General features: G+C 39.0%; 1 protein-coding gene across 1 annotated transcript in view; it reads left to right on the top strand.

Moving 5' to 3' along the window:
• Positions 1-7,272: 7,272 nt before the first annotated feature.
• The window catches only part of LOC105079685 (fibrous sheath-interacting protein 2), a 66,830-nt gene continuing 49,100 nt past the window's right edge, over positions 7,273-25,002 (top strand). The window contains exons 1-8 of the mRNA XM_045505466.2: positions 7,273-7,651; positions 10,789-10,950; positions 11,691-11,784; positions 12,144-12,274; positions 13,354-13,495; positions 14,152-14,262; positions 14,688-14,808; positions 21,882-21,950. Of these exons, the coding sequence (XP_045361422.1) occupies positions 12,147-12,274; positions 13,354-13,495; positions 14,152-14,262; positions 14,688-14,808; positions 21,882-21,950 (571 nt within the window). The 5' untranslated portion in view covers positions 7,273-7,651; positions 10,789-10,950; positions 11,691-11,784; positions 12,144-12,146. The remainder of the gene's footprint in view (positions 7,652-10,788; positions 10,951-11,690; positions 11,785-12,143; positions 12,275-13,353; positions 13,496-14,151; positions 14,263-14,687; positions 14,809-21,881; positions 21,951-25,002) is intronic.

Raw genomic sequence — 25,002 nt, 5'->3', positions numbered from 1 at the left:
ACATTGTAACTGACTGTACTTCAATTTTTTTAAAAAATTGGCTTAAATATTTCCTTTACATACATAACCACCACATCAGATGGTGTTATACCTTTTGCTTCAATCATCAAATATGATTTAAGAAACTCACAAAAAATAAGATAGTCTATTATATTTACCCCTATTTTTACCCATTCTGATGTTCGTCCTTCCTTTCTGAAGTTCTAAGCCCTCTTCTGTTATAATTTCCTCTCTGATTAGAGAACCCCTTTAGCCATTCTTTAAAGATATGTTTGCTAACAACAAATTCTTAGTTTTAATTCGTTTAAAAATGTCTATATTTCTTCTTCATTCCTGAAGGATATCTTCATTAGGCATAGAATTCATAGTTGACAATTCATTTCTTTTCAGCACTTTAAAAATGTTGTGCCACTTCATTCTGGTCTCTGTGATTTCAGATGATAAATACTCTGTCATTCACATTGGTGTTCCTTGTTAAGTAATGTGTCATTTATCTCTGGCTGCTTTCAAGAATTTCCTTGTCATTAGTCTTGTCAAAGTTTAATTATGATGTGTCTTGGGTTAATCTTTTTTGGAAGGGGGTGTTGCTCAGCTTCTTGAACTAGAAAGGTTATGTCTTTCACCAAATTTGATATGTCTCCAGCCAATATTTCTTTAAATATTCTATCAGCAACACTGTCTTCTTAGTCTCCTTCCAGGACTCTGATGACACAAATCTTAAATCTTTTGTTATAGGACCACAAGCTCTTTGAGATTTGTTCATTTTTTTAAATTCTATTTTATCTCAATCGTTCAGATTGTGTGAATTCTATCAAGCTGTCTTCAAACTCACTGAATTTATCCTTTGTCATCTCCATCCTGCTATTAAGCTTATCCAACAAGTGGGTTTTTTTAAATTTCTGTTATCATATTTTTCAGTCAGTCCTATAATTTCCATTCAGTCCTTTTTTAGCTTCTATTTCTTTGTTGAGTTTTTTTATTTTTTGTTTCAAGAAAATATGTAATTGCTTGTTGAAGGATTTTTTGATGAATGCTTTTTCAAGTTGTGATTTTCCTAGTTCTTGATATAATAAGAATTTTTCTATTTAAACCTGGACATTTTAGGTATTATAATATCTGGACCTATTCAAATTTTTTCTTTTAGCAGGCCTCCTCTGACACTACTTTAGCAAGGGAATGGGGGAGGGGGTACTGTCTCATTAATGTCAGGGTTGGGGGTGGTGTCCTGAATGTCCACTAGGCCTTCTATACCACCGTTCTAGTGGAGAAAAGGAAAGGCACCTTGTTACTGCCAAGTGGTGGTGGAAGTCCAGGCTTCCTATGTGGTCTCCACTGCCACTAAGGTGGAGGAAGAGGGGGTAAGGGGGAGGAGGGAGAGAAGATTGTTACTGCCCAGTGAGGATAGAAGTTCCAGCTCCTCAGTCAGCTTCTCTGACATTACCCCAGCAGTGAGGGTTGGGACAACTTATTACAATCTGTCAAGGGCAAAATGCTAGGTGCTCCACTCAGCCTTAGCTGCTATGGGTAGGGATGGAACCGCAGTTTTGTCTGCACTGTTTGGGTGTTACACAGTTATTATCTATATGTTGTCTATCTTGCTAGGCTGTCCCTTTCCTGGTCCTTTGGCTGAAGAGACCAGGATTTTCTTGAGACTCTTTTTGTTTGCACCTGTTGGCGTTTCTGGGTTGACAGTTCCTCCATTATTCACTCTGGGGCATATGAAGCAAAAAGGAACTCACCCTGGGTTTCAAAGTCTCTAGCAGGTCTTCCTTCTTCTCTTTCAGAGATCATTTAGAGTCTTCTTGTGTTTGTTTACATACAATGTACAAGGTTTTTAGCTATACTTAGTGGAAAGAATAGGGGAAAGTATACCTGTTCTACTCCTCCAGTAGTGGAAATCTTCATCTCTGTTATTGATTTCTAGGGTATCTCTGTTATGGTTTGTATTTGGTTCTTAGGGCAGCCGTAACAATGTACCAAAAACTGGGTGGTTTAAGACAACAGAAATTTATTGTATCACAGTTCTGGAGGCTAGAAGCCTGAAATCAAGGTGTCTACAGGGCCATTCTCCCTCTAAAACCTACAAGGGAAAATCCTTCCTTGTCTTTTCCTAGCTCCTGGTGTTTGCTCACAATCCTTGATATTCCTTGGCTTGCAGCTGCAGCACTTCAATCTCTGCCTCTGTTGTCACATGGTATTCTCCCTTCACGTGTCTCTGTAGCTCCTTAGAAGGACATCAACCATGTTTGATTAAGGGTACCCTACTCCAGTATGACCTCATCTTAGCTAATTACATCTGCAGTCGTCCTATTTTCAAATTCAGTCACATTCTAAGCTATGCCTTCATCATATATTCTGGTAGAACACAACTCAACCAATAAAGTTATCCAAAACCATACTTTTATCATTTAAATGCTTTTGAACTTAAGACGTGTTTTATGGCCCAGAATATGGTCTGTCTTGACCTATATTCCATGGGAACTTGTAAAGAATGTGTGTTTGGGGGCTGTTGGATGAAGTGCTGTATAAATGTCACTTGAGTTATGCTAGTTGACAGTTTAGTTCAAGTCTCCTATGTCCTTTACTGATTTTCTGTCTACTTGTTTTATCAATTACTGAGAAAGGAGTGTCGAATTCCCTACATATAATTGTGGGTCTATCTATTGCGTTTCTCATGTCTATCAGTTTTGCTTCATGTATTTTGAAGCTCTGTTTCTGTTTCTTGTTACTTTGTTTCTCGTTTTTTTTTTCCCTGTCTGTGGGTTACTTGGACACAGTTGGGCTTTGTGTGTGTGTGTGTGTGTATGTGTGTGTGTGTGTGTGTATGACGGGGGGGAGGTATAATTAGCTTAGACTAAGAGAGGCTTCTCTTTTTTTTTAATAATCTTTTTGTTTTGGCTTTTAGCTTTCTTCTTCATTGCTTGAACTTGAGCATGATTTTAGTCTAAGACCCTGGGGATTCAATGGAGTCCCAGCTATGGCCTCTCCTTCACCCTAAAGAAAAATTCTTGAATATGTTTTTAGCCTATAAATAAATCAAGATGGAATTCTAAAAGGATCCACCAGGACCACCAACATATTCTTAGCTGCGCACCCATAGAAAGTGGCCCAGAAGCTCCAGCTTTCCTTCAACCTCCCCACCAATGGCCCCTTCACTGTTGCAATTCACTGACTAAACATGTTTAACTTCTCAGATGTCCCTGAAAACTCCTATTTGTCTACCCATGCCAGCACTTCTGCATGGTTGCTTAGTGACAGTTTCTCAGATCTTCTGACTCTCCAAATCTTCCAAAGTTGCATAAGGTCCAATGCCTACTTTTAAAGGTCTTTATTTCATAAAACATAGACTGGCTCTGCCACTTCTCTGGCTGAACCCTGAAGGAGGATAAGAGGACATGTGGAGAGAGGGTCCCAGACATTCCAGCTATTACAACCTCCATAACCAAGGCCACACATACCTGAGTAATGCCATATTAGACCACTGAAATTGGTACTCAGAAGTAACGTGCTATTGTAAGGAAAAAAAAAAAACTAAAACGGGTGCATTAACTTTGGGACTGAGTGGTAGCTGGAGACTAGAAAAGCAGCAAGGAAAATGTTAGTAAAGGCTGGGAAATTGGTGAACAATGTAGAAGCTCTAAAAGTGGTGAGGAAACTGCAGTAGGAGGTTGGAAAATGACATCCATGTCATGTAGTAGCAAAACAATTGGCAAAAGTGTCACTTGCAGTAACTTGGGAGATGGAAAAAATGTACCTAACGAACTTGTGTATCTTGCTAAAGAGAATGTCTAATCATGCAGAATGTTGATAGTGTCATTTGACATTTAGCTGCACGTCATAATGTACAGAAAGAGAGGGCAAGCTTAGCAGAATTTGCAAACAGAATTTTAGATGAAATATAGAAGAGCCAGGATTTTCTGGGTCAAAAAATAAAACTGTTCCACATTTCTAACTCTCCAAGCAAGCAAAGATTAAGTGTAACTGTAAGATTATTTGTGAAGACCCTAGAAAGATGTCAAGTGGTGCCTAATAGACCCTTTCGGATAGAAAAAAGGCATTGTACATAGGTAGAACACCCTTTGGCATAAATCATAGCAATATTTGGGGGGGGGGGGGATCTGACTCCTAAGGCAAAGGAAACAAAAACAAAAATAAATGGGACCTAATTAAACTTGAGTCCAATAGTGTCTTGGAGATGTAGACAGGGACCAAGTCACAAAGACTTTTGTTTTCGTTCTTCCTTAGGGTCATTAGGGGTTTTAAGCAGGGGAGAAACATGATCAGTTGGCAATTAAGAAAGATCACTTTGTGGCAGAATGAAAGATAAATTAGAGAGGTGAAAGGTGGGAGATATTAGGAGGCTGTGATAATGGTGTGGACAAGAAGTGATGAGTGGCTTAAATGGAGCAGTGGTAGGAAAAGTGGCAAGGGGGGAGAAATACAGGAAATATTTAGGAGGTAAAAACAGTAGGACTTAGATATGGATTGAATGTCAAGGTTGTAGGGAAAGAGAGGCATCTAGGAGCATTCTCTGGTTTCTGGCTTGGGTAGAACTGGTTCCAGTCACAGAGAGAGGAAATATAGGAAGAATAATGAGGCCTTTGTTTTACTCTGTTTCAGTGAGGGGAGGTTGAGTTGAGTTTTGAGTATGGCCATTTCAAATGCTTGTCAGATATCCATGTAGAGATGTTTGGCTCGCAGTAGTGTCTACAACCAGGCTACAGTTTTAAATGCAGGAGTTGTAATCATATACATGGAATTAAAACAAGAACATGTGAAAGAGTACAGTGTATTGATTAAGAATACGTCTTTTGGAGTCTGCTAACTTGGATTCAAATCTCAGCTCCATCACATATTAGCCACTGCCATTGTGAATGAAGTCTTCATCTATAGAGATGGAGTAAATATAGATGGAGTTGTCGTGAAGATTAAATGAGGTAAGGTTTAGCATAACACCTGAAATTACGTTCTCAATAGGTGGTAGGTATTGTTACTAAATGACCAAGAGATAACAAAGAAGTAGACCAAAACATGGAGACAACAAATGGCCAATAAGCATATGAAAAGATGCTCAGCATCACTAACCATCAGAGAAATGCAAATCAAAACTACAAGATATCACTTCATACCAATTAGGAGAGCTCCTATCCAAAAAAAAAAAAAAAAAAAAAAAGAAAAGAAAGAAAGATTATAACAAGTGTTGGCAAGGATGTGAAGAAATTGAAACCTTGTGTGCTGTTGGTGGGATTGTAAAATGATGTGGCCACTATGGAAAACAGTAGATTCTTCCAAAAATTAAAAATAGAATTACCATATTATCTAGCAATCCCACTTCTAGGTATATATCCAAAAATTTTTGAAGTAGGGTCTCAAAGAGTCATTTGCACACCCATGTTCATAGTAGCACTATTCATAATAGCCAAGAGGTGGAAGCAACCTAAATGTCCATTAATAGTTGAATGGATAAAGAAAATGTGATATATGCATATAAAATATTATTCAGCTTTAAAAAGGGAAGACATCATACCACATGCTACAATATGTATGAATCTTGAAGACATTACACTAAGTGAAATAAGCCAATCACAGAAAGACAAATACTCCTTGATTCCACTTATATCATTTATATAAGGTATCTGAAGTAGTACAATTCACAGAAACAGAAAACAGAATGGTGGTTACCAGGGGCTGGGTGGAAGGGAGGAAAGGAGACTTGTTTAATGGGTACAGAGTTTCAGTTTTGCAAGATGAAAAGTTCTGGAGATCTGTTGCATAACAATGTGAATATACTTAACACTACTGTACTGTACTGTACACATAAAAGTGGTTATGATGGTAAATTTTATGTTCTGCATTTTTAGCACAATAAAAAGATGCATAAAAGAACATGGAGACAAAGTACAAGCTCCTGAGAATTCCAGTGCAGTCTCAGCTCTTAATGTATTTACTATCTAGTGAGCTCCCAGGCAGCAGGGACTATGTTTTATTCACTATTATATCCTCAGCATGCAGCACAGTGTCTGGCACAGAGCAGATACATGTTGGCTAATCTAATGAGATGGTAGAAATAAATAAATAGAAGAAAGAGAAAGGGAGAACGAGGAGGCCAGAGATATGAAGAGAATAAAATAGGAAAAAGAAAGACAGAGGAAAACAGCACTGAATCCTGGAAAAACCAGTGTGTCCTAAATGGGACCTGGAGGTGGGGGTCACAGTGACTATAAAGGGGGCAGATGTGTAAAGCCTGGCCTCTGGCCCTAGTGCAAGCTACACAATTACTTGTAGGCATGTGTTGAACAGGATCATAGCTTCTTGGGTGTCAGGAAGAATTAGAAGAATTACAGGCAGCTACCCACTGACCAAGCTTGATACATTCTGGTTTAATTTACGTTTTTTTTTTTCTCTTTTTTTGAGGTATAGTTGATTCACAATGTCATGTTAATTGCTGGTGTACAGCATAGTGATTCGGTTACATATGTGTGAACAAAAATACTGCAAACCACATCAGTAAACAAAGAATGCTGACGCCATCAAGTCATCAATGGCTGCTGCCACCCCCCAGTGAAGACAAGCCTGCAGCCCAGCCTCTGCAGCCACTCAGAATGGTGCACCCTGAGGGGACTCAGAATAAGAAAGGACAGGATACTGGCCCTAGGTAGCTAGGTGCTTGTCAAAGGAATGAATTCAAGGAGTCCAAATGTTTGCTTCCTCCCATACACAGAAAAGCGCTAAATTCTTTAACTTGAGATATCTGGGGGTTTTTTAAGTTAATGAGTAATCTTTTGATGTTCCAACTACCTAGTCTTTGTTGTAAAACTCCTATATAGCGTAGCTTCTCCCCCTACCTCTTCAGAGTAGTCCCTAAGAGCGATCAGAGAGGCTGTCATCCTGGGCTCAAAGGGGCTTGAGCCCTCAGAAATGTCCGCCAAATAAAACATAACTCAATTTTTAGGCTGTATATTTATTTCAGTTAACATATGTATATATCCCTTTTCATATTCTTTTCCATTATAGGCTATTATAAGGTATTGAATAGAGTTTCCTGTGCTATACAGTAGGACCTTGTTTATTTTATATATAGTAGTTTGTATTTGCTAATCTCGAACTCCCAATTTATTCCTCCCCATCCCCATTCTGGTTTAATTTAAATGATGGGGTGCTGAATTCAGAGATTGGTAATCTCAACTATGGGCCTGTTACACCAGGGCTTTTGATCACTTTCCCGGGTCTAAGGCGCTAAAACTGCGAGGCTTCAGTCCTGCCCCTGCGCCTGCGCCAGAAAGTCAGGCGGCTGCCTACGTGGTCACAGCGCCCCCTCCCTTCCCCTGAAGGCGACGCCCGTTGGGGAGGCGCCCTTTAAGGACGTCAGGGCTGCATCCAGAAACGCAGCATTGTGAGGGGCGTGGCCTGGGGACGCGTTACCCGGGCGACCACCGGCTGGGCGGCCCAGACTTGATGTGGGCGTAGAGCCGGAAAGGCGTGTGTGAACAGCGGAAGCGAAGACGGCTTGCCGGACCCCATTCCCCGGCCCCCTGGGGGCTGATGGGTGGCCTTGGGTCGGTACCTCAGGAACTTCTGTAAGACTGCCGAAGCCTCCGCCGCTAAGGCGGCCGCCTGCAGCGTAACTGCCGACAGGAAGCAGTGCGACTCCGTGAGTAGCGGCCAGCCCACTGTCCTCTCCCTCCGGGCTCCCGGGCTGCGTCTCGGAGGGGAAGGAAGGCGGGCAGACGGAAGAGGAGGAGGTTTCAGCAGAGGACCCGGCGGGTCCTTGACACTCAGCTTCCGGCTCCCGCACCTGGCAGTTAGTAACTAGAGCCGCCTCTGGCCGGGACTAGCTTTGAACAGGACTCAGAGATAGGGTTGGTGACCCCGGGGGAACTGGGAGGCCTTCTGGGTTGTCGGCAGGGCGGGTTCTTTCAAGCCTGAGTGTAGGATTCTTTGGTTTATTGGGGGGTATTAGCCCATTGAAGTTTACGTTGATTGGTCTAAACTAAAAGTAGTTCTAGGAAAAAAGACAGACTTTCTAATTGTATCTGATAGAGCTCGCAAAACAAACAAAAAATCCATTCCAGAGGTCGGAGCCTCTCATCTATTGGATCTTCCTCTTGGGGCCAAGGTGCCTGTTATCCCAGGAAGTAATAATGTATTTTATACTACAAATTTAAGAGAAAAGGTAAACTGTTGTAATAGTGCGTAAGTGATTTTCTTGACCATTTTAAGCTTGCTATTAAACTTGAAACACTGTTATGATTTTGCTCTGAGTCAACTTCAGTTTCATGCACCAAGTGAAGTTAAATGAGTTGGTGTTCAGTGTCTGACCCTCACTATAATGATAGAAAACCCCATGATAGGCTTCAGCCACCCAGTTCATCCTTACCTTCAGCCGAGGCTCAGCTTCTAAAGGTTGGGATCTTTTCTGCCTATCCACACATACCATGCTAATTCCTACTTCTGTCCCTTTGTCCATCTGGCTTCTGAAAAGTGTCATGCACTCTCCTCTCCTTCTCAACCTTCAAGTTGAGCCATCTTTCAAGAGCTATTGTATGAAATCTTTCCCAAGTGTCCCAACTTCCAATTGTCTCATCTTTCCTCTTACAATGCCCTTGGTCTGCACTATAAGCAATTTCTCTCAGCACTGGAAGTACTGTTAGTGGTTAAGGGTGCTGCACTCACATTCTTAGACATTTTAAGTCCTCTGCCTAACACTCCCCACCGTGTCCTTAGCTTTCGGTCAAGCCTGAAGGAGGTTCAGAACTTTCTGGTTGAGTGTGTGCTTTGATCACAATAGCAAAAGGTTCTACAGGAATAATTATGACATCCTTACCCTTCCACTCTCTGGTGTCATCAGGGATGACTAGGGGCTCCTTGGTATTTTTGATACTTGTCTAATATATATGATTTTTAAAGTTTTATTGCTGAAAAACAATATGATTTCTATTTTCAAAACCAATGTTCTACTAAATATATGCCAACTTCACAGAAATTGACTGAGTTACACTTCCACAAATTAGCTTTCCTAAAACATACTCAAAACTTATTTCACTACTAGTAATAACACTCCTTTTTAGTTTGTAACTGTAGCTCTCTCTGTTGGTTTCTTCCTCAGATATCTCCTGTTTGCCATATTTCAATTCTGTTCCTCTGTTATTCACTTGTTAGCTACTTCTTCTTTTTTTAATATTTTTTAACGTTTTTATTGATTTATAATCATTTTACAATGTTGTGTCAAATTCCAGTGTTCAGCACAATTTTTCAGTCATACATGGACATATACACACTCATTGTTAGCAACTTATTTCCAGTTTTTTTCATACTTAATTATACTGATTTTCTCTATATTGTATTGATTCCCCCCAAATGCATTTAATCATGGTCAGGTACTACATTCAACTCCCCTGAAGACTAACTTAGTGGAATCCCTCTTTGTCTTTTAGCAAGGTCTCCTCGAGGAAGTAAGACTTTATATTTACACACTTAGTTTTTTTTCTTTAACTGACTTTACCCTCATGACTACCTTGTAAGGTAATGCTATGATTGCTCCAAGGTCACAGGTAGATAGTAGCAGAATTCAGACCAGAACCATTGTTCCCTGATTCATGGGCCACACTACTTCACCTGACCTTGCTGCTTCCTTAACTGCAGACCATTTTAGCAGAGCACTACAGAAACAGGGAATTTAAAGTTCTTTCATATTGTTTTGAATGCAAGTGGGAGGGAAATTATAGTATTCTACAGTCTTGTTTTCAATAAGATTAAAATATAACAATGTACTGTATCTGTCTAGTTATGCATTAATCAAAACCTGACAACTGATCCTGTACTTCAACATTTTGATAATAAACTTATTCTCAAATAATTTATATATAAATTGACTTCCCTATTAGTATACTATACTTGGGTAGCACCTGTTCACAAACTCCTTAAATTGGTTTTATTGTAAAGTTAATAGTAAATATCTTGCCAATTAACCTAGACATTTTGCTTTCAAGAAAAGATACCATGTGAAGTGAAAAGAACAATTTACATACTTTTAAAAGTCTCCCCTATGATCTCCCTTTGGCAGGTAGTGATGATATAATAGACAGATTCTTCAGTTTAGGGAAACCAATATTTTGACTGACAATAGAAAGCTTACCCAGGCCTTAACGAATGGATTTGTTCTTTCTTGATAGGTCGGTAGCCAAGGTTTGCTTAACACATGCCATCACCAACAAAAGTCAACATCTAAAAGAAGAAGCAATAATCAACCTGCTAATTGCAGCGTTGTTTCAATTGCCATCATTGTTAATTGTTTCCCTTCTAGGAAAGATATGGGCTTTCTGTCTAGTTTCACTGTAAATTAAAACATGGCCCAGAAGGATGTCTTTCTTTGCCATTTTAAGGAAGCATTGGTAGTCAGGGAGTCCAGCTTCCTGATATAGGTCTCTTAAGAGACACAAGAGGCTGGCATCAATCAAGCAGTCAGAAACTTACAAAAGAAACTTTTAAATGGAAAAACAAAGCTAGAACACATCAGGCCCCTTTGCTCATGTTTAATATCCTTGCAAGAACTCTTAGGGCCACAGTCAGTGTCCAGGAATGGGACTGAGGGTGCGGCTGCCACTTCCAACCTAAAGGCAGGTCTGTTAGATTTACCCAAATCAGCCCATTGTCTTTATTTCCTCACCTCAGATTCTGCTTGCATGTTTTATTTCCAATGAACAGCCTTATTGTTTCAACAAACTGAGGTTTAAAGTGTGACTGCATTCCTTTTACATATGTAATACTTTTGAATCTTTATGTTTGCAGCTTTATCAACGTTCTTAAGATTTTAACCTGACTTATCCTTATTGTCGACTCCTGGAACCTGGCTATAAAAGCCTGCATAATCCACATTTAAAAGCATACTACAGGTGAAAAGATATCCTGAGGAGATTAAAGAAAGGTGGCCACATCACCAGCAATAATAAGGTAGGTAGGTTGATGCCTGCTTCCTGTTAACCAGCAAAAACCTGTGGACTTGTTGGACGCTTGCTTCTGTACTTCACTGGGAGCCTGTGTCAGCTTTTAATTGAGCAATAAAGGATAGCCAACAGAAAATTCAATGAATTACTTAGTATTTAGGTAAAGAGAAATCAGGCAGCTGTTTCTAAACAAAATTGCTTATTCTCACTTGACCTTTTCTCTTTGATAAAAGCAAAATAAAAGCATTAAATGATTTGAATATGTAAAGACATACACATACACATTTATTTATGTATTTTCTCCCAGCTATATTATAGGGCCTTTCCTTTGGCTCTGAAAGTAATAATGGCACTGTATACCTGTCAAGGAATATTTCCTGTACCCTTTGAGAAGACTAAAGACAAAATGGAAACCTAGCAGAATACAGCTTGATAGAATAAATTCTTCTGAAAGTTAAACATCATTATTATACTGGCATTTTAATAACAAATTCATTGGGAATAGTAAATTCCTGATTATAATGTGAACTGTATTATTGAAGTAATATTATTAGATAGAAATTTCCTGGTGTTACAGCCACTGTAGCACAATACTGCCTTCTAAATTATTATCAAAATGTATTATCATTACCCTCGATCCCAAAATTGTTACTAAAATGGATGTTCTTATGACTCTTTTCTCTGGAAAGTTTCATGATTGTTACAACTTTCTATTTATGTATTTGGTTTGGTTTTTTGTTTTTATAGGTCAGTCATATGTACCTTAAAGGAATTGAATAAGTACAGGCAATATCTGACCAGTTTAAAATTAGACTTTGAAAGAAACTGTATAAGAGAACAAGTAAGTTAAATAAATTTCTTTTATTTGAGGCCTGTAGGAAAGTTTTTATGTAGGGTCTGGAAGAAAGATTTTGTCCTCTACCAAATATTTTCTTATAATATTCTGCCCTAGAAGTATTATGGTAACAAATCGAAAAATATCTCTAGGGATCTATGAGATAAAAATGAGACTTTTGCCTTTCACTCACAGAGAGAAATTTTCCTTGTCTGGAGTGGAGCCACACTAGGCTTAAATGCAGGTTAATAGAATTAACCATTTGTAAACTACAGAAAGTTTACCAAGCCCTAAATATAAGAAGACATATCAAAGGACAGGGTTATTTCTGGCCAATATAAAAACTTTATTTTTTTTTCTCTCAGAAAATGACTGAGAAACAAGTAAACAAATTGTGTGATACCAAGAGAGCCTATGACAATACACAGTTCCAAGATTGGCTGTTACAGGAAAGTACACAATCAACTCCAGACCAAGAGCTGTTAATAAAGCAGAGGTATGACCGAAGTTAATGCATATTTTTGCAGACATATTGTGGATCCCAGAAAGTTGTAAAAGTACTAGAAATAATTGAAAGCAGGAAGAAAAAAGTATTAGACATTATTTAACCCCCTGTAGTCTTCAATATGGAGAGAAAGGAAAGTAGACTGAGAGGTAACAGGGATTGGGAACCTTGGTACCATGGCTAGGGAGGAGAGTTTCTACCTGAGAAACTGGAATCACTAGGAGCCAAGAGGTAAGACACATTGAAGAAGAATTCCAGGTTACAAATCCCTGAGCTTGGGAAACCCATGTCCATAGTCTTTAGAGGGAAAGAAGGTGTCTTTAGCACATTTCAAACTTGAGTTTAAGGAAATTACTGCAAGGTCAAAGAGAGAGAGTTGCTATAATGTCATCTGACGCTAATATAAACAGGTGTTATTCCCCAAGCAACTGTGTGTGTTCATTCAGCTCTTACCCACACACATTTCAATGTTACCATTCAGAGGCCAAGCCAATGCCTCAGGAAGCGAAGAGATGAATTATAGTTCCTTCTCTTTCTCCTTTATCAAGGGTGAGGTCCAGTTCCCCATCACCTGGGTCTTATATTCCATGGAGTCATGTCATGATATGCCATGATTTAGCCGAGTAGCAGACTGGTAGTCTGCGGACCTGTCTATACATGAGAGGTTGTTCAAGGACTTGGGAATTACAGAGAGGCCAGTACCCACTTATTTTTAAAGGAAATTCAAATCTGCTTATTTTTTGAAGTCAGTCCTTAAGTTGATTTCAGCTGTCTTTGGAAACTCGTGTTCCTAAAACTCCTGAGTTATGAATAATTCCTGTGTAAAATGCTTTTAATCACTCTGTTCTACATTTTGCTGTTGTCCCAGCCACAACAACAGAGAATCTAATAAAATGAGTATAGCATGGTGAGTTGGTGGACCAGGCTTGCTTAGAGGTCCCTGACAACCTTTCCTGTAGTTCAAGGAATAAAAAGCAACCCAGAAGGTGGTTTGGGAATATCAGAATAGATAGTACCATCATATGGGAAACACCCAATTTATCTTCCCTTATATTTGCACTTTTACTTAGATATTTAGATATGATTCGTAGGGAATTAAACAAGGTTGAGCACACGGCTGAAAAGCAGAGCATACGCCCAATGAAGAAAGAAGAAAAAAGACATCAGGATAACATTAGAAGAAAACTTAGTCTCCGTAGACAAATTGAACAGGTGAGAAACACTAAATTTTAAATGTTGATAGGGAAATTGTATATGGTTGTTTTACTTATAAACATTTTTAGCAGTCTCATCATATTAACTGACATTATTTCAGGTCTGAAAAATAAACAAACAAGCTTTTACTTAATATAGTGAGACTGATACCACAAATTATATATCTGTCGCAGTACAGTCACATCTCATCTGCTCTTAAAGTTTTAGAATTTAACTCTAATGAAAAAGAATCATGTCTGTATTCCCACTCCTCAAAATTCAGACAAGGCTATTTGTTTAGGTTCTCTGTCAAAATACACTTAAGGGCATCAGATTACATATGATAACTGCCCCCCCCCAACTCCATAAGAGAGAACCCTCTTGCCAGCATCTTTTTAGAGCTGTCTTTGGAGCCAGGCTTATTGTTATTGGAAACTCAACTTGAATTCAGTTTCCAATAACAAAATAACTTCCTTTTGCCATTCCAGTACATCCACCAATATATTCCCAATAAAAAGCAGTGAGATAAGCCCATTCTAAAACCAATGAAAGATTTTCATTATGGTTGTCCACATTTCTCTAAGGCCCTTGGTTTGACCTAATTTGCTTATTGACCAAAAACAAAGATTATGAAAGAGAACCCCTGCTGACTACCATAATATTGTGCTCCTCAGGAATGGAAAATGAAAGAAATGTTACTTCTGACAAAGATTGGAGAAGAAGTAAAAAGAGAAGCAAGAGTTGAGGAACAACGTCGAAAAGTCAGAGAAGCAGCTCACCAGAAGGTAGAGTGAGCTTTGACCAATAACTTGGGCTATTTTGAGGAAAGGCTTTTGCCATGTTTGATATTTGAAAGTGTGATTTTTCAGAAGTGGCCTAAACTCACAAAGATAGCTATCGATGGAGAGACGTAGTCTGGTCTGAACCTGGACTTCAAAGGCTGCTCTGAAATGGGACCAGTCTCCAGAAAGTAGGCTATGAATTAAATTGGATCCAGTTATTAAAATATATTCTTCATGCTAGACAACAAAAGGGAACTTACCCTTATTACCTTCCTAGCTTTGTACTCATTATGACTTTAGAAATCTCAAGACAGGAATGAGGGCTCCCTTCGGATATACCGTCATGTTTGAAATGTCTGTTTTGCATTTCCAATGGCAAGTTGATATTTAATTTTTAAATATGTTAAATATATTTTTAACGTTTTTAGAAACAAGCACTTCTAGAGAAAAAAATCGCTTATCATTTACGAAAAATGCAAAGGAATGACCTTCAGAGAGAAGGATCAGAGGGAAGTATATTTGAAGACAAAGGTGAAGATGAAACAAAAGGTGAGTGACAATAAAAGACAAAGTAGCTAAGTAGAAGATGCATTACTATATGTCAAATACTGGTGGCTTTGTAAACCCCTCTATGTGCTTACACAGTGAGTTCATGAGGCCTTTGCAAAGGGAAATTCTAGAAGCTCACCTGTGCCAGGGACTGTGTAAGGCACTTTCCGGTGACAGCTCAAGTTGTACAGAATGTAGACACACATACATATACTCAATATTATTATATTATAGACATGATAACAAATTAAACACCGCTATAAAGTGGTTCAGTAGACAGGAGCCTTTTCTAGAAGTTTAAAAAGGATCCAGTAAGAGGAGACAGTACAAAAAAAAATAAGAAAGAGACAGAGCTATATACAGAGAGGAAAGGAGCCAGTAAGATTACAATAATAATAATAATAATAATAATAATAATAATAATAATAATAATAATAATAATAATAATAATTAGACTGAAACAAAGAGGGAGACAATGAAAGAAAATATAGAAAAAAGTAGAAGAAAAATTTTAACTGAGGTTCAGTAAGAAAATTTTACAGAACAGAGGAAGCTACTAAGAAAGAGAAAAAAAGTTTTTTTAACATAGATAAGAGAGATTTTAAATTATACTAAGCAAGAGACAGAACTAAAAAGAAAGAACAAAAAGATTTGAAAGAAAGAGGCAGTAAGAAAAGATGATACAGAAGGAATGAAATGGAGGAGGAGAATGAATGAGAGAAAAAATATTGAGCAGAAGAAGGTAGTAAGAAAACACACACAGACACCCACAGGATGAAGGCGGGGAAGGAAGACAAAGGCAAAGAAACGAGATGGAAAGAGACAAGGAGTAGGAGGAAGAAAGGCAAAGAGACAAAGAAAAGAGAGAGAGTGAAAGAAAGGGAGCGAGAAAAAGACATACAAAAATACAGGAACAGAGAGGCGGGAGGGAGAAAGAGAAGAAAGAAGTTTAAAAAGGATAAGTCAGTAGGAAAAAGTAAAATAAAGAAAAAGAAAGAATGTGAAAGTGAGAGAAGAATTTGAAAAAGAGGCGCCAGTAAGAAGATCAGATACAAGTTGGAGGAGGAGGGCAGTGGCAGAGAGAGGGAAAAAAATGAGAATTTAGTAAAGTAAGACACTTAAATAAAGAGAGAGACTTTGAAAAGGAGAAGCCAGTAACAGAAAGCAGTACAATAGAGACTGAATGAAAAAGCAGTACAATGAAGATAAAAGGAAGATAGGACACAGTAGGAGGGGAGAATAGGTAAAAAAAAAAAGAAAATATTAAAAAGAAGGCAGTGAAAGAAAATATGGAAATAAAGCAAAAAAGAAAGAAAAAGAGAAAAAGCAAAGAGTGAAATGAAAAGGGGAGAAATAGAGACAGAGCAAAAGGGAGAGGAAAAAAAGAATAGTACTATAAGGAAAGAGAGATGTAAAAGGTTACAAAGGACAGGACTGTTAAATGAGAGAGAGAAGAGAGAAGGGAGGAAGAAAATGTGAACATACTTCAAAAAGAAGAGCCAATAGCCAGTAAGAAAGGCAGTACAGGAAAATACAGAAAGAAACCATGGAAGAAAGAAAGGAGGGACAGTGAAAGAGAGATAGAAAGAACAAAGAGAATACAGATAAATAAGATGAGGTTACAAGACAGGAGCCAGTAAAAAGGCAGGACAAAAAAGATAGAAGGAGAGGAGAGTTAGAAGGAGAAGGGAAAAAGACAGTTTGGAAAGAGAAGCCTGTGAAAAGAGAATAAAATAGGGCGGGAGGAAGGCTGGCTTGCAGGCAGGAAAAGAGAGGGAAAGAAAAGGCAAAAGGGAATAGAGAAGGAAAGGCAGGAAGGAAAGAAAAAGTTTTTTAAAAGGATGAGTCAGTATGGAAAAGTAAGATAGAAAAAGAGGGAATATGATTGTGTGAGAGAGACTTGTAAAGGAGTCAGTAAAAAAACATGTAAAATAAATGAGAGAGAGAGAGCCAACTTTAAAAAGGATAAGCTAGGAAGAAACAAAAGTACAAAACAAGATGGCAGATGAGAGAAAGAAAGATGAAAGAAAAGTTTAAGAAGAGGAGCCCATAAAAAGTGAGTAAAGAGAGGGGAGAGTGGGGGCAGGGGGGAAAGAACAGTGGGGGGATGGAGAAGGACCTGAGGAGGAGAGACTGGGGAGGGGGAACGGGGCAAGGAAGGAAGGAAGACAAAACAGAAAGGAGCAGGATGAAAGTGAGTGAAAGATGAAGAGAATAAAACCAGAAAAAGAAAAAAAAAGGGAAGTTTTAAAAGGTTGTGGCAGTAGGGAAAAATAAAAGAAAGAAAAAAAGGGAATGTGATTGTGGAAGAGAGCAGCTTGAAAAGCAGCCAGTAAGAAATTTAAGTCCAACTGGGGACATGGGGGCAGTTTTAAAAGACTCGAGGGAGAAAGAGACTGTAAAATAAACATCACGGGTGATAGATAGACAGACAGACAGACGAAAGTTTGAGGCAGATCCCATAAAAAGTGAGTTTTTTTAAAAAGCAGGAGGAAAGCAATAAAATATAAATTAAAAAAATTTTAAAGCAGAAGGGAGGGAGGAAGGAGGGAGGAAGGAAGTGAGGAACAGGCTAGAGAGATAAAGGAGGGAAGGAAAGCAAAGAAAACAAACAGAAAGTGAAAGAGAAAGTAAAAACACTTGGACATAAGGAATAAAACAAACGGGGTACAAGAAAAAACAAAGAGAAGTTTAAAAAGGGTGGAACAGTGCAAAAGAGTAAAAGGGGAGAGAGAATTGAAAAGGAGGAGCAAGTAAGAAAATCAAGTATGATATGGGTGGGGGAAGTTTTGAAAAGTCACTAAAAAAGAGTTAGAAGAAAGATGGAGATGATTGATACCTAGATAGGTATGTAGATGAGACTCCATAGAGGAAAAGCCTACAAAAAAAGCTAGGACAAAAAAGATAGAAAGTTAGAAAAGAGAGGTGAAAGATGGAAGAAAAAAGTTTATAAAGTAAAATCAAGTATAGTGGGGGAGAGGGTAAAAAAGTCAGTCAGTTTAAAAATACAGTGAAATAAAGATAGGTGATAGATAGATAGATAGATAGATAGATAGATAGATAGATAGATAGATAGATATGAACTAAAAATGACAAGACAAAAAGAAAGGGAGGGGGGAGAGGAAAGGCAAATTTTTAAAAATGGAGCCAGTAAGAAAATCAAATCAAATTTTGTGTGCTATTGAGGTCCATTTAAGCCAATAAAAGAATACAGTAACATGAGGACAAATGATTTGATAGCTAGATAATAGGACTGTAAAAAAAAGCCAGTAAAAAAGATAATACAAAAAAGAGTTACAAGGAGAAGGAAAGAAAGGAGTTTAAAAACTGGAGGCAGTAAGATGAGAGTAGGAGTAGGAAGGGGGAGTGAGGGGGTTGGGAGACAGGGAGGAGGACCCTTAGAGGGAGAAAGATAAGAAGGAAAAACGTAATGAAGGACAAAGGAAAGAAGAGAAACGCCGGAGGGAAGGTGGGAAGAATGGGAGAGAGGAGAAGGAAGGAGGGAGGAAAAATGCATGCAGGCCGGCAGGCAAAGAAGACAGAAAAGCCAGAAAGAGTGAGAGAAAGTCACCAGGAGTCCTAGAGAAAGTGAGGGGGTTGGGGAGGAAAGGGAGGAAGGAATGCTAGAAAGAAAGGCTAAAAGTGTAAAAGGGATGAGTAGGAAAAAAATAAAAAGAGAATGTGAAAGTGAGAGAAAAGTTTAAAAAGGAGGAGCGCACTACAAAATGAAGTCGAAATGTGAATATATTGCAGAGATAGACATTTAAAAAGCAAAATTCAGTAAAAAAAAATACAGTAAAATAAGGATGACAGATAGATGATGAAGATAACGCAGAGATAGACAGAATGGGCTTTAAAAAGAAGCCAACAGTAAAGACAGCACAAAAAAAGACAGAGTCAAAAAGAGAGGAGAAATGAAAAGTTTAAGAGGAGCCAGTAAAAAGAGTAGAAGAAGAATGGAAGGCAGGCAGGAAGAAGGGAGAAGAGGAAGGATGGGGGGTAGTCAGGAAAAGGAAAAAAAGAAAGACAGTGAAAGAAACATAGTGAAAGAGACGTACAGAAAGGAAGGAAGAGGAGATATAAAAAAGTAAGTGAGAGGAAAGAAAAAGTACAAGTTGGTATAAGAAGGAAAAGAAAGGAGATTAAAGGTGAGCATGAGAGTGTTTGGAAAAAGAGGAGCCAGTAAGAAAATCAAGTACAACTGTCTGGAAGTGAAAGAGATTTAAAGATTAGAAGTCATAATCATTTTTTTAAAAAACTAAAATGTTGATAGACCAATAGATGATTTATAGTTAGGTAAACAGATGGACAGAACCGACTATAAAAGAAAGTACCAGTAAAAGGGTAAAAAGAAAAAAAGAAGTACAAGAAAAAGAGCAAAAAATTAAAAGCAGGAGCCAGGAAGAAAAGGGAGGAAAAGAAGTTGGGACAAAAGGAGGGAGGGAAAAATGGAAGGAAAGCAGGCAGGCAACTTCAAATTTAAAAAACAGTCAGTTAAAGTATTAGTGACATAAGATGAAAGGATGAATTGACGGCTAGATAGAAATGTAGACAGGTAGTAAAGTATATAAAATATGAATAGATAGAACCGTAGATAGGTGATTGATAGATGGATGGACCGATTAATCGATCGATCGATAGAACTTTTTTAAAAAAGAGAACCCAGTAAAAAAGTAACTAAGTACATGACAGAGGAGAAGAGTTAGAAAGGAAAACGAAAAGTGAAAGTACGTAGAGAGTAAAAGAAAGGGGGAAGATGGACAGGACAGGACAGGGTAGGGCAGGCTAGGGTAGGGTAGGGTAGGGCAGGGTAGGGTAGGAAAGGAAGAGAGGAAGGCAGGCAGGCTGCATACAGACAGGCACAGAGGAGAAAGAGAAATACAGGAAGGGAATGAGAAAAAAATGGAATAAGGGAAGGGAAGAATGAAGGAAGGAGGAAATATGAAAGAAAAAGCAGCTGCGTCAAAATGGAATAATTTACAAGAATATGTAAAACAGAAAAATAGGAGAATGAGAGAAAGAAAAGAAAAGGGAAAAGGAAAGTCAGAGACAGAAGAAAAGGAGAATGTTTCACAAGCAGAAGAGTTTAAAAAGGAGGAGCCAATAGTAAATTTGAGAGAGATTAAAAAGGGGGAGAATGAGTAAGAAAAGACTACAGAGATGATAGTGTTAGAGAAGAAGGTAAGAAAGAGAAGAATGAAGATGTTTAATAAAGAAGAGGCAGTAATAAATGCCACTACAAAAAATAATAAAAAGAGAAGGTGAATTAAGTTCTAAAAGGAGTAGCAAATAAAATATAGTTCAAAAAAAGAACAAAATAGTGAAAGTGGAAGTAAAAGAGTAGAAAAGGATGAAGGAGGAAGAAAGGAAGGAAAAAGGGGAGGGATGGAAGGAGGTAGGAAAGAATTTTAAAGTGAAGAATTTTTAAAGGGATGAGGCTAGGGAAAAATGGCAAAATGAAAAAGTAGAGACAACATGACAGAAACACAGGAGTTTAAAAGGAGGAGCTACTGTGAAAATTAAGGACAGTTGCACAGAGCAGGAGAAAGGGGAATCTAAAAAGAAGTCAGTTAATAACTAGAGTCAAAGATACGTAGATTGATGACAGCTACGCAATTAAATAGGTCAGTAGGTGGGCAGATGTAGGTAGGTAAGTAGGTAGATAGATAGATAGTCAGACACACATACATAGATAGAACTGATCTGAAAAAGGAAAAACCGGTAAAAAGTCAGTACACAAAAGGAAAGAGAAGAAGTGAAAAACTTTAAATGGATCAGTAAATAGTAAAAAGAAAGAAAAGAGAGGAGTCAAAAGGGTGGGGAAGGGAAGGGGCCAGAAGAGGAGGAGAGAGGGAGAGAAAAAGAAATGGTGAAAAAGAAGTTTTAAAGGGAGTACAGAAAAGACTTTTTTAAAAGATAAGGAAGAGAATGTATACAAACAAAAGTTTAAAAAGGACCAGCCAGTAAGAACAGACAGTGTGAGAGGGAGGAAGGAATGAATAGTTTATGAAGGAGGAGTCACGAAGAAAAGCTCAGAATTCAGTTCAGTGAGAAGATGAGACTGTAATCTGCCTCTGGGAGAGTACATCACTTTAGCAGCCAGATTGCTCTCTCCATCTTCAACCGTTACCTTCTACTTCCAGTAGGAAGAAAGTTTCAGGTGGGCATCTTATATTAAACAGTGGCCACGTCAAATGCTTTTTGAAAAAGAAAATATAAAAGAATTTATGTTCACTGTATCATGGAGGTGACGGGAGAATGAAGATGTCTATTTCACATATGAAATTGACTTACCCACTGTAACAAGGCCATCATCTACTATACATGGACACCAAGGGATACACATAACTGATGAGAACATAGTTTGCACACATGTAGTTTGGAATCTTTTTGTCTATTTCTAGATGATTAGAAACCGGAACTGTAGTTACATTCTTCACAGATGAGATCTGTGTATATGGTTACCTCGTCCAGGCTCTGAGACACAACCAAGAATCATCATGGCCACTGTGGCCTGCAGGGTCTCCAGCACCGTCATTATGCTAGTCTGCATCCCTATACAAAGGAAAAGCCACGTTCTCCTTGGGCAGGATGGAGGATGGAGTTTTTCACTTCTGCCAGAAGACAACTCTGCCTCCTCAAGTATAGCTTTAACTAAACAAGATATTATAAAAGTGATTGTCCTGCCTCTCCAACACATCTAACCTAGGATTTCTCAACCTTGCCACTACTGGCATTTTGGGCTGGATAATTTTTTGTTAAGGGGACTGTCCTGTGCATTGTAGTATGTTTAGCATCATCCATAGCCTCTACCCACTAGAGAAGGAGTAAATACCCTCCCCAATTTGTAACAACCAAAAATGTCTCCAGACATTTCTGAATGTCCCCTGGGGTACAAAGTTGTCTCCCATTGAGACCCACTACCTATCCTCTCCAGCTCTACTCCACAACCCCATATGCAGATCAGGACATGGCTCTCTTCCTATTGAGCATGAAAGTATAAATAGAATCTATCTTGAATAACTTTGTCATCTCCACTATTAAAAATAAATGTTTTACTGTGTTTTTTTAAGCTCCTTATCCAAAGGTCAAGAAACCGAGTGCCACTGCCAGTCATCGGAAGTTACACCAAGGACAAAAACGTAATTGAAATGTTATGATTAGAAATACTAAAATAGTAATTTGTGTAAAGACTGGATTTGGAACTGATCTCGTCTGCTTATAACGCAGATAAATCCTCTATCCTGTTATAAGTGATGGGTTTTCAGTAATGCTTACCAACAATGCTACAGCCTCTCTAGATTTAGGGAGTCAGATTAGACTCCCTAATTACTTATAGGTGTTACTGAGCTGGACAGCCCACGTTTCGTAGCTGACAACTCTGCAAGCCCAGCGCAGAGCCCTGTCCTCTCCACAGCCCCTGCTCCTGATCTCATTTCTGTACTTTTCCATTCCCTACAAGATCCCGAGACATTTTTTTTAGCCTGTGCTTCTCTGGCTGCTGCCACCACTGCTGCCACACCTTGCTCAGCAGTTCTGCCTCCTAGGGAAGATGTTACCTGCATCTCATTTGTTTCACCTGGAGAACCATCCTTGCAAATTGCTCACTGGAGGTGCTACTGATGTTTCTGAAGCCTAGGGCCCTAGGGCCCTAGTGAGGTCCTTGACCCTGACCAATGCACTCTCTCAAAACCCGGCCCTCCCTTAGGCTTTGAACTTTTCAGGCCTAAAGTGACTTTTGTCACTTCACTGGCAACAGAAATATTTTAGTCTGTCCCATATTTTTCTGCAACAGTGGAGTGCACCATCAGTGTCGCCCACTCTTATTCCCCTGTTCCTTTTAGAACAGCCCAACTGAGTGGTATCCGCTGCCACTTTAACATTTCAGCCTACTTCTTGAGTAGGCTTCTTTAACATGTTTTTAACACATCTAGCACTATGTGCTGGATCTAAGTGCCTGCCTTCCTTTGGCTTTCCGGCTCGGTCATTGATTTTTCTAACATACTGCTCCAGATCCTGCCTTTGCAGGGCCCCCAAAATGGCTCAGACTTTCAGGGGGCCTCCCCATCATTCTGCTTTCCCAAAGATGGTGCCTAGACATCTGGGGCAAGAGGTGTGGCTTATGCTCTGACTCCTCTAAATGTCAGCAGTGTGGGCATCACCTAGGAGCTTATTAGAAATGCAGATTCTCAGGCCCCACTCCAGGCCTACTGAATGCAAATCTGCATTTTCACAAGATCCCCCAGTATATTATATGCATGTTAAAGTTTGGGGAATGCTGGCTTCCATGACCTCATGGAGGTAGAATAAAGTCAGGGTGCTTGGATGAAATGTCCTCTGCCACCTCTGGTCTCTAGAGAGATGCTCTTGTCTCCACTGAGATAGTGCTTGGCCTGTTGGCATTCACAGTTGGAGTTGGCCATCTGTGCAGTGACACATGGTCTGGTCTCACTTGGCTTAGTAGAAGCCTCTGGCTTTCCCATTCCACCTCAGTTCAGTTCTGTCTGCTCCATAACACTCCTGGTGGAGCCCCCTCACCTCCACCAGTCACTCGCCTTGGCAAACTCCCCAGCTAGACTCTCAGCCCTTTCTGGGCCATGTATATACCACATGGGAACCAAGAGAGGCTTAAGAAAGCAAAACCTCAAGGGGAAAAAGAGGTTGGTAAAAGGGTACGTATTTTCAGCTATAAGATGAATAATGTCTGAGGAGCTGATGTATAATATGGTAACTCTAGTTGATAACACTATAGTGTATAATTGGAAGTTTGCAAAGAAAGTAGAACTTAAATGTTTTCAACAACAACAAAAGATAAATATGTGAGTTGATGGATGTGTCAATTAACTGAATGGGGGGAATCCTTTCACAGTATACATCTATATCAAATCACCACAATGTACACTTTAGCTATCTTACAATTTTATGTGTCAATGTCATATATCAGTAAAGCAGATTTTAAAAAAGAAAGCAAAACCTCGGGGGAAAAAAAAAAACCTCAGAGAGCGCCTTGCTCTGCCTGACCACACTATACTGCAAAGTTTCTGGGCCATGCCCCAGGTGAGAAGGAAGAGGAGGCCAGGGTGGGGCTAGCTAAAGAAACCTAGAGTCCTAAATGAGGAGCAGAGCAATAGTTCTTTTTTCTCCATGTTAACCTCACTTACCTGAAGCAACCAAGGCCCAAAGTTAGGAAAATGTGAAGCACCATCTGGTTTCTCTGCTCTCCAGCCTCTCCCACCACCTTTCCATTTTCCCACCATCTCTGAGAAGGAGTGGACTTTTCCCCCTAACTTTCCTTAAGGCCTTTCCTTCTTCTTCCTGAGCCCAGATAACTCTTATTCACGGGGTAAGAGTATCTCCAGTGCACGAAAGGAGAATTTTCTGAACCAACTATTCCAGGCTGTTGCTACACAAAAGGGAATATAAAGTTTAGGGAAATTCTTGATACAACTGCAAGGCTTGCAAGACGTACTGTCTTGGCCATGCCATCGTATTTTGGGATGCCAGGTGCTGAATATTACCTGGATATTTGTCATGGCATTCCTCCTGTTAAAAATTCTAACCTCCCTGGAGGGAGGACGGTATAGTTCTGTGGTAGAGTGCATGCCTAGCATGCATGAGGTCCTGGGTTCAAGTCCCAGTACCTCAGTTTAAAAAAATAATCAATCAATCAATCTAATTACCTACCCCCATTAAAAAAAATTAAAAATTCTAACCTCCCCTCTTCTAGCTCCACCCGCAGGCAGGAAGACTAGAGATCTTGTACTTACAAAGTCAAAAATGAAAAAAAAATAAAATTTTTAAACAATAGCCCTATTGCATAATGCTTGTCTCATATCTGTCAAGGCCCATAAGTAAGTGCAATGAAAGATGGTCTCAGGTCCTACATATCAAAGGCATGATCACTATAAAAAATGTAAAATATAGGAAAACATGTAATATATGTAATGTGACAACCTAATAAACATGGGCAAAAGGCATGAACAACCACTTCACTGTAGACATACAGATGGCAAATAAGCACAAGAAAAGCTGTTTAACATTATTAGTCATTAGGGAAATACAAACCAAACCACAATGAGATACCACTACACACCCAGTAAAATGTCTAGAATTTAAGTAACTGACCATACTAAGTATTTGCAAGGACATGATGCAACTAGAACTCTGACATTGCTGGTGGGAATGTAAAATGGT

The sequence above is a fragment of the Camelus bactrianus genome, chromosome X (assembly GCF_048773025.1).
Source record: "Camelus bactrianus isolate YW-2024 breed Bactrian camel chromosome X, ASM4877302v1, whole genome shotgun sequence".
Taxonomy (NCBI): domain Eukaryota; kingdom Metazoa; phylum Chordata; class Mammalia; order Artiodactyla; family Camelidae; genus Camelus; species Camelus bactrianus.
This window is presented reverse-complemented; position numbering and strand designations above follow the sequence as displayed.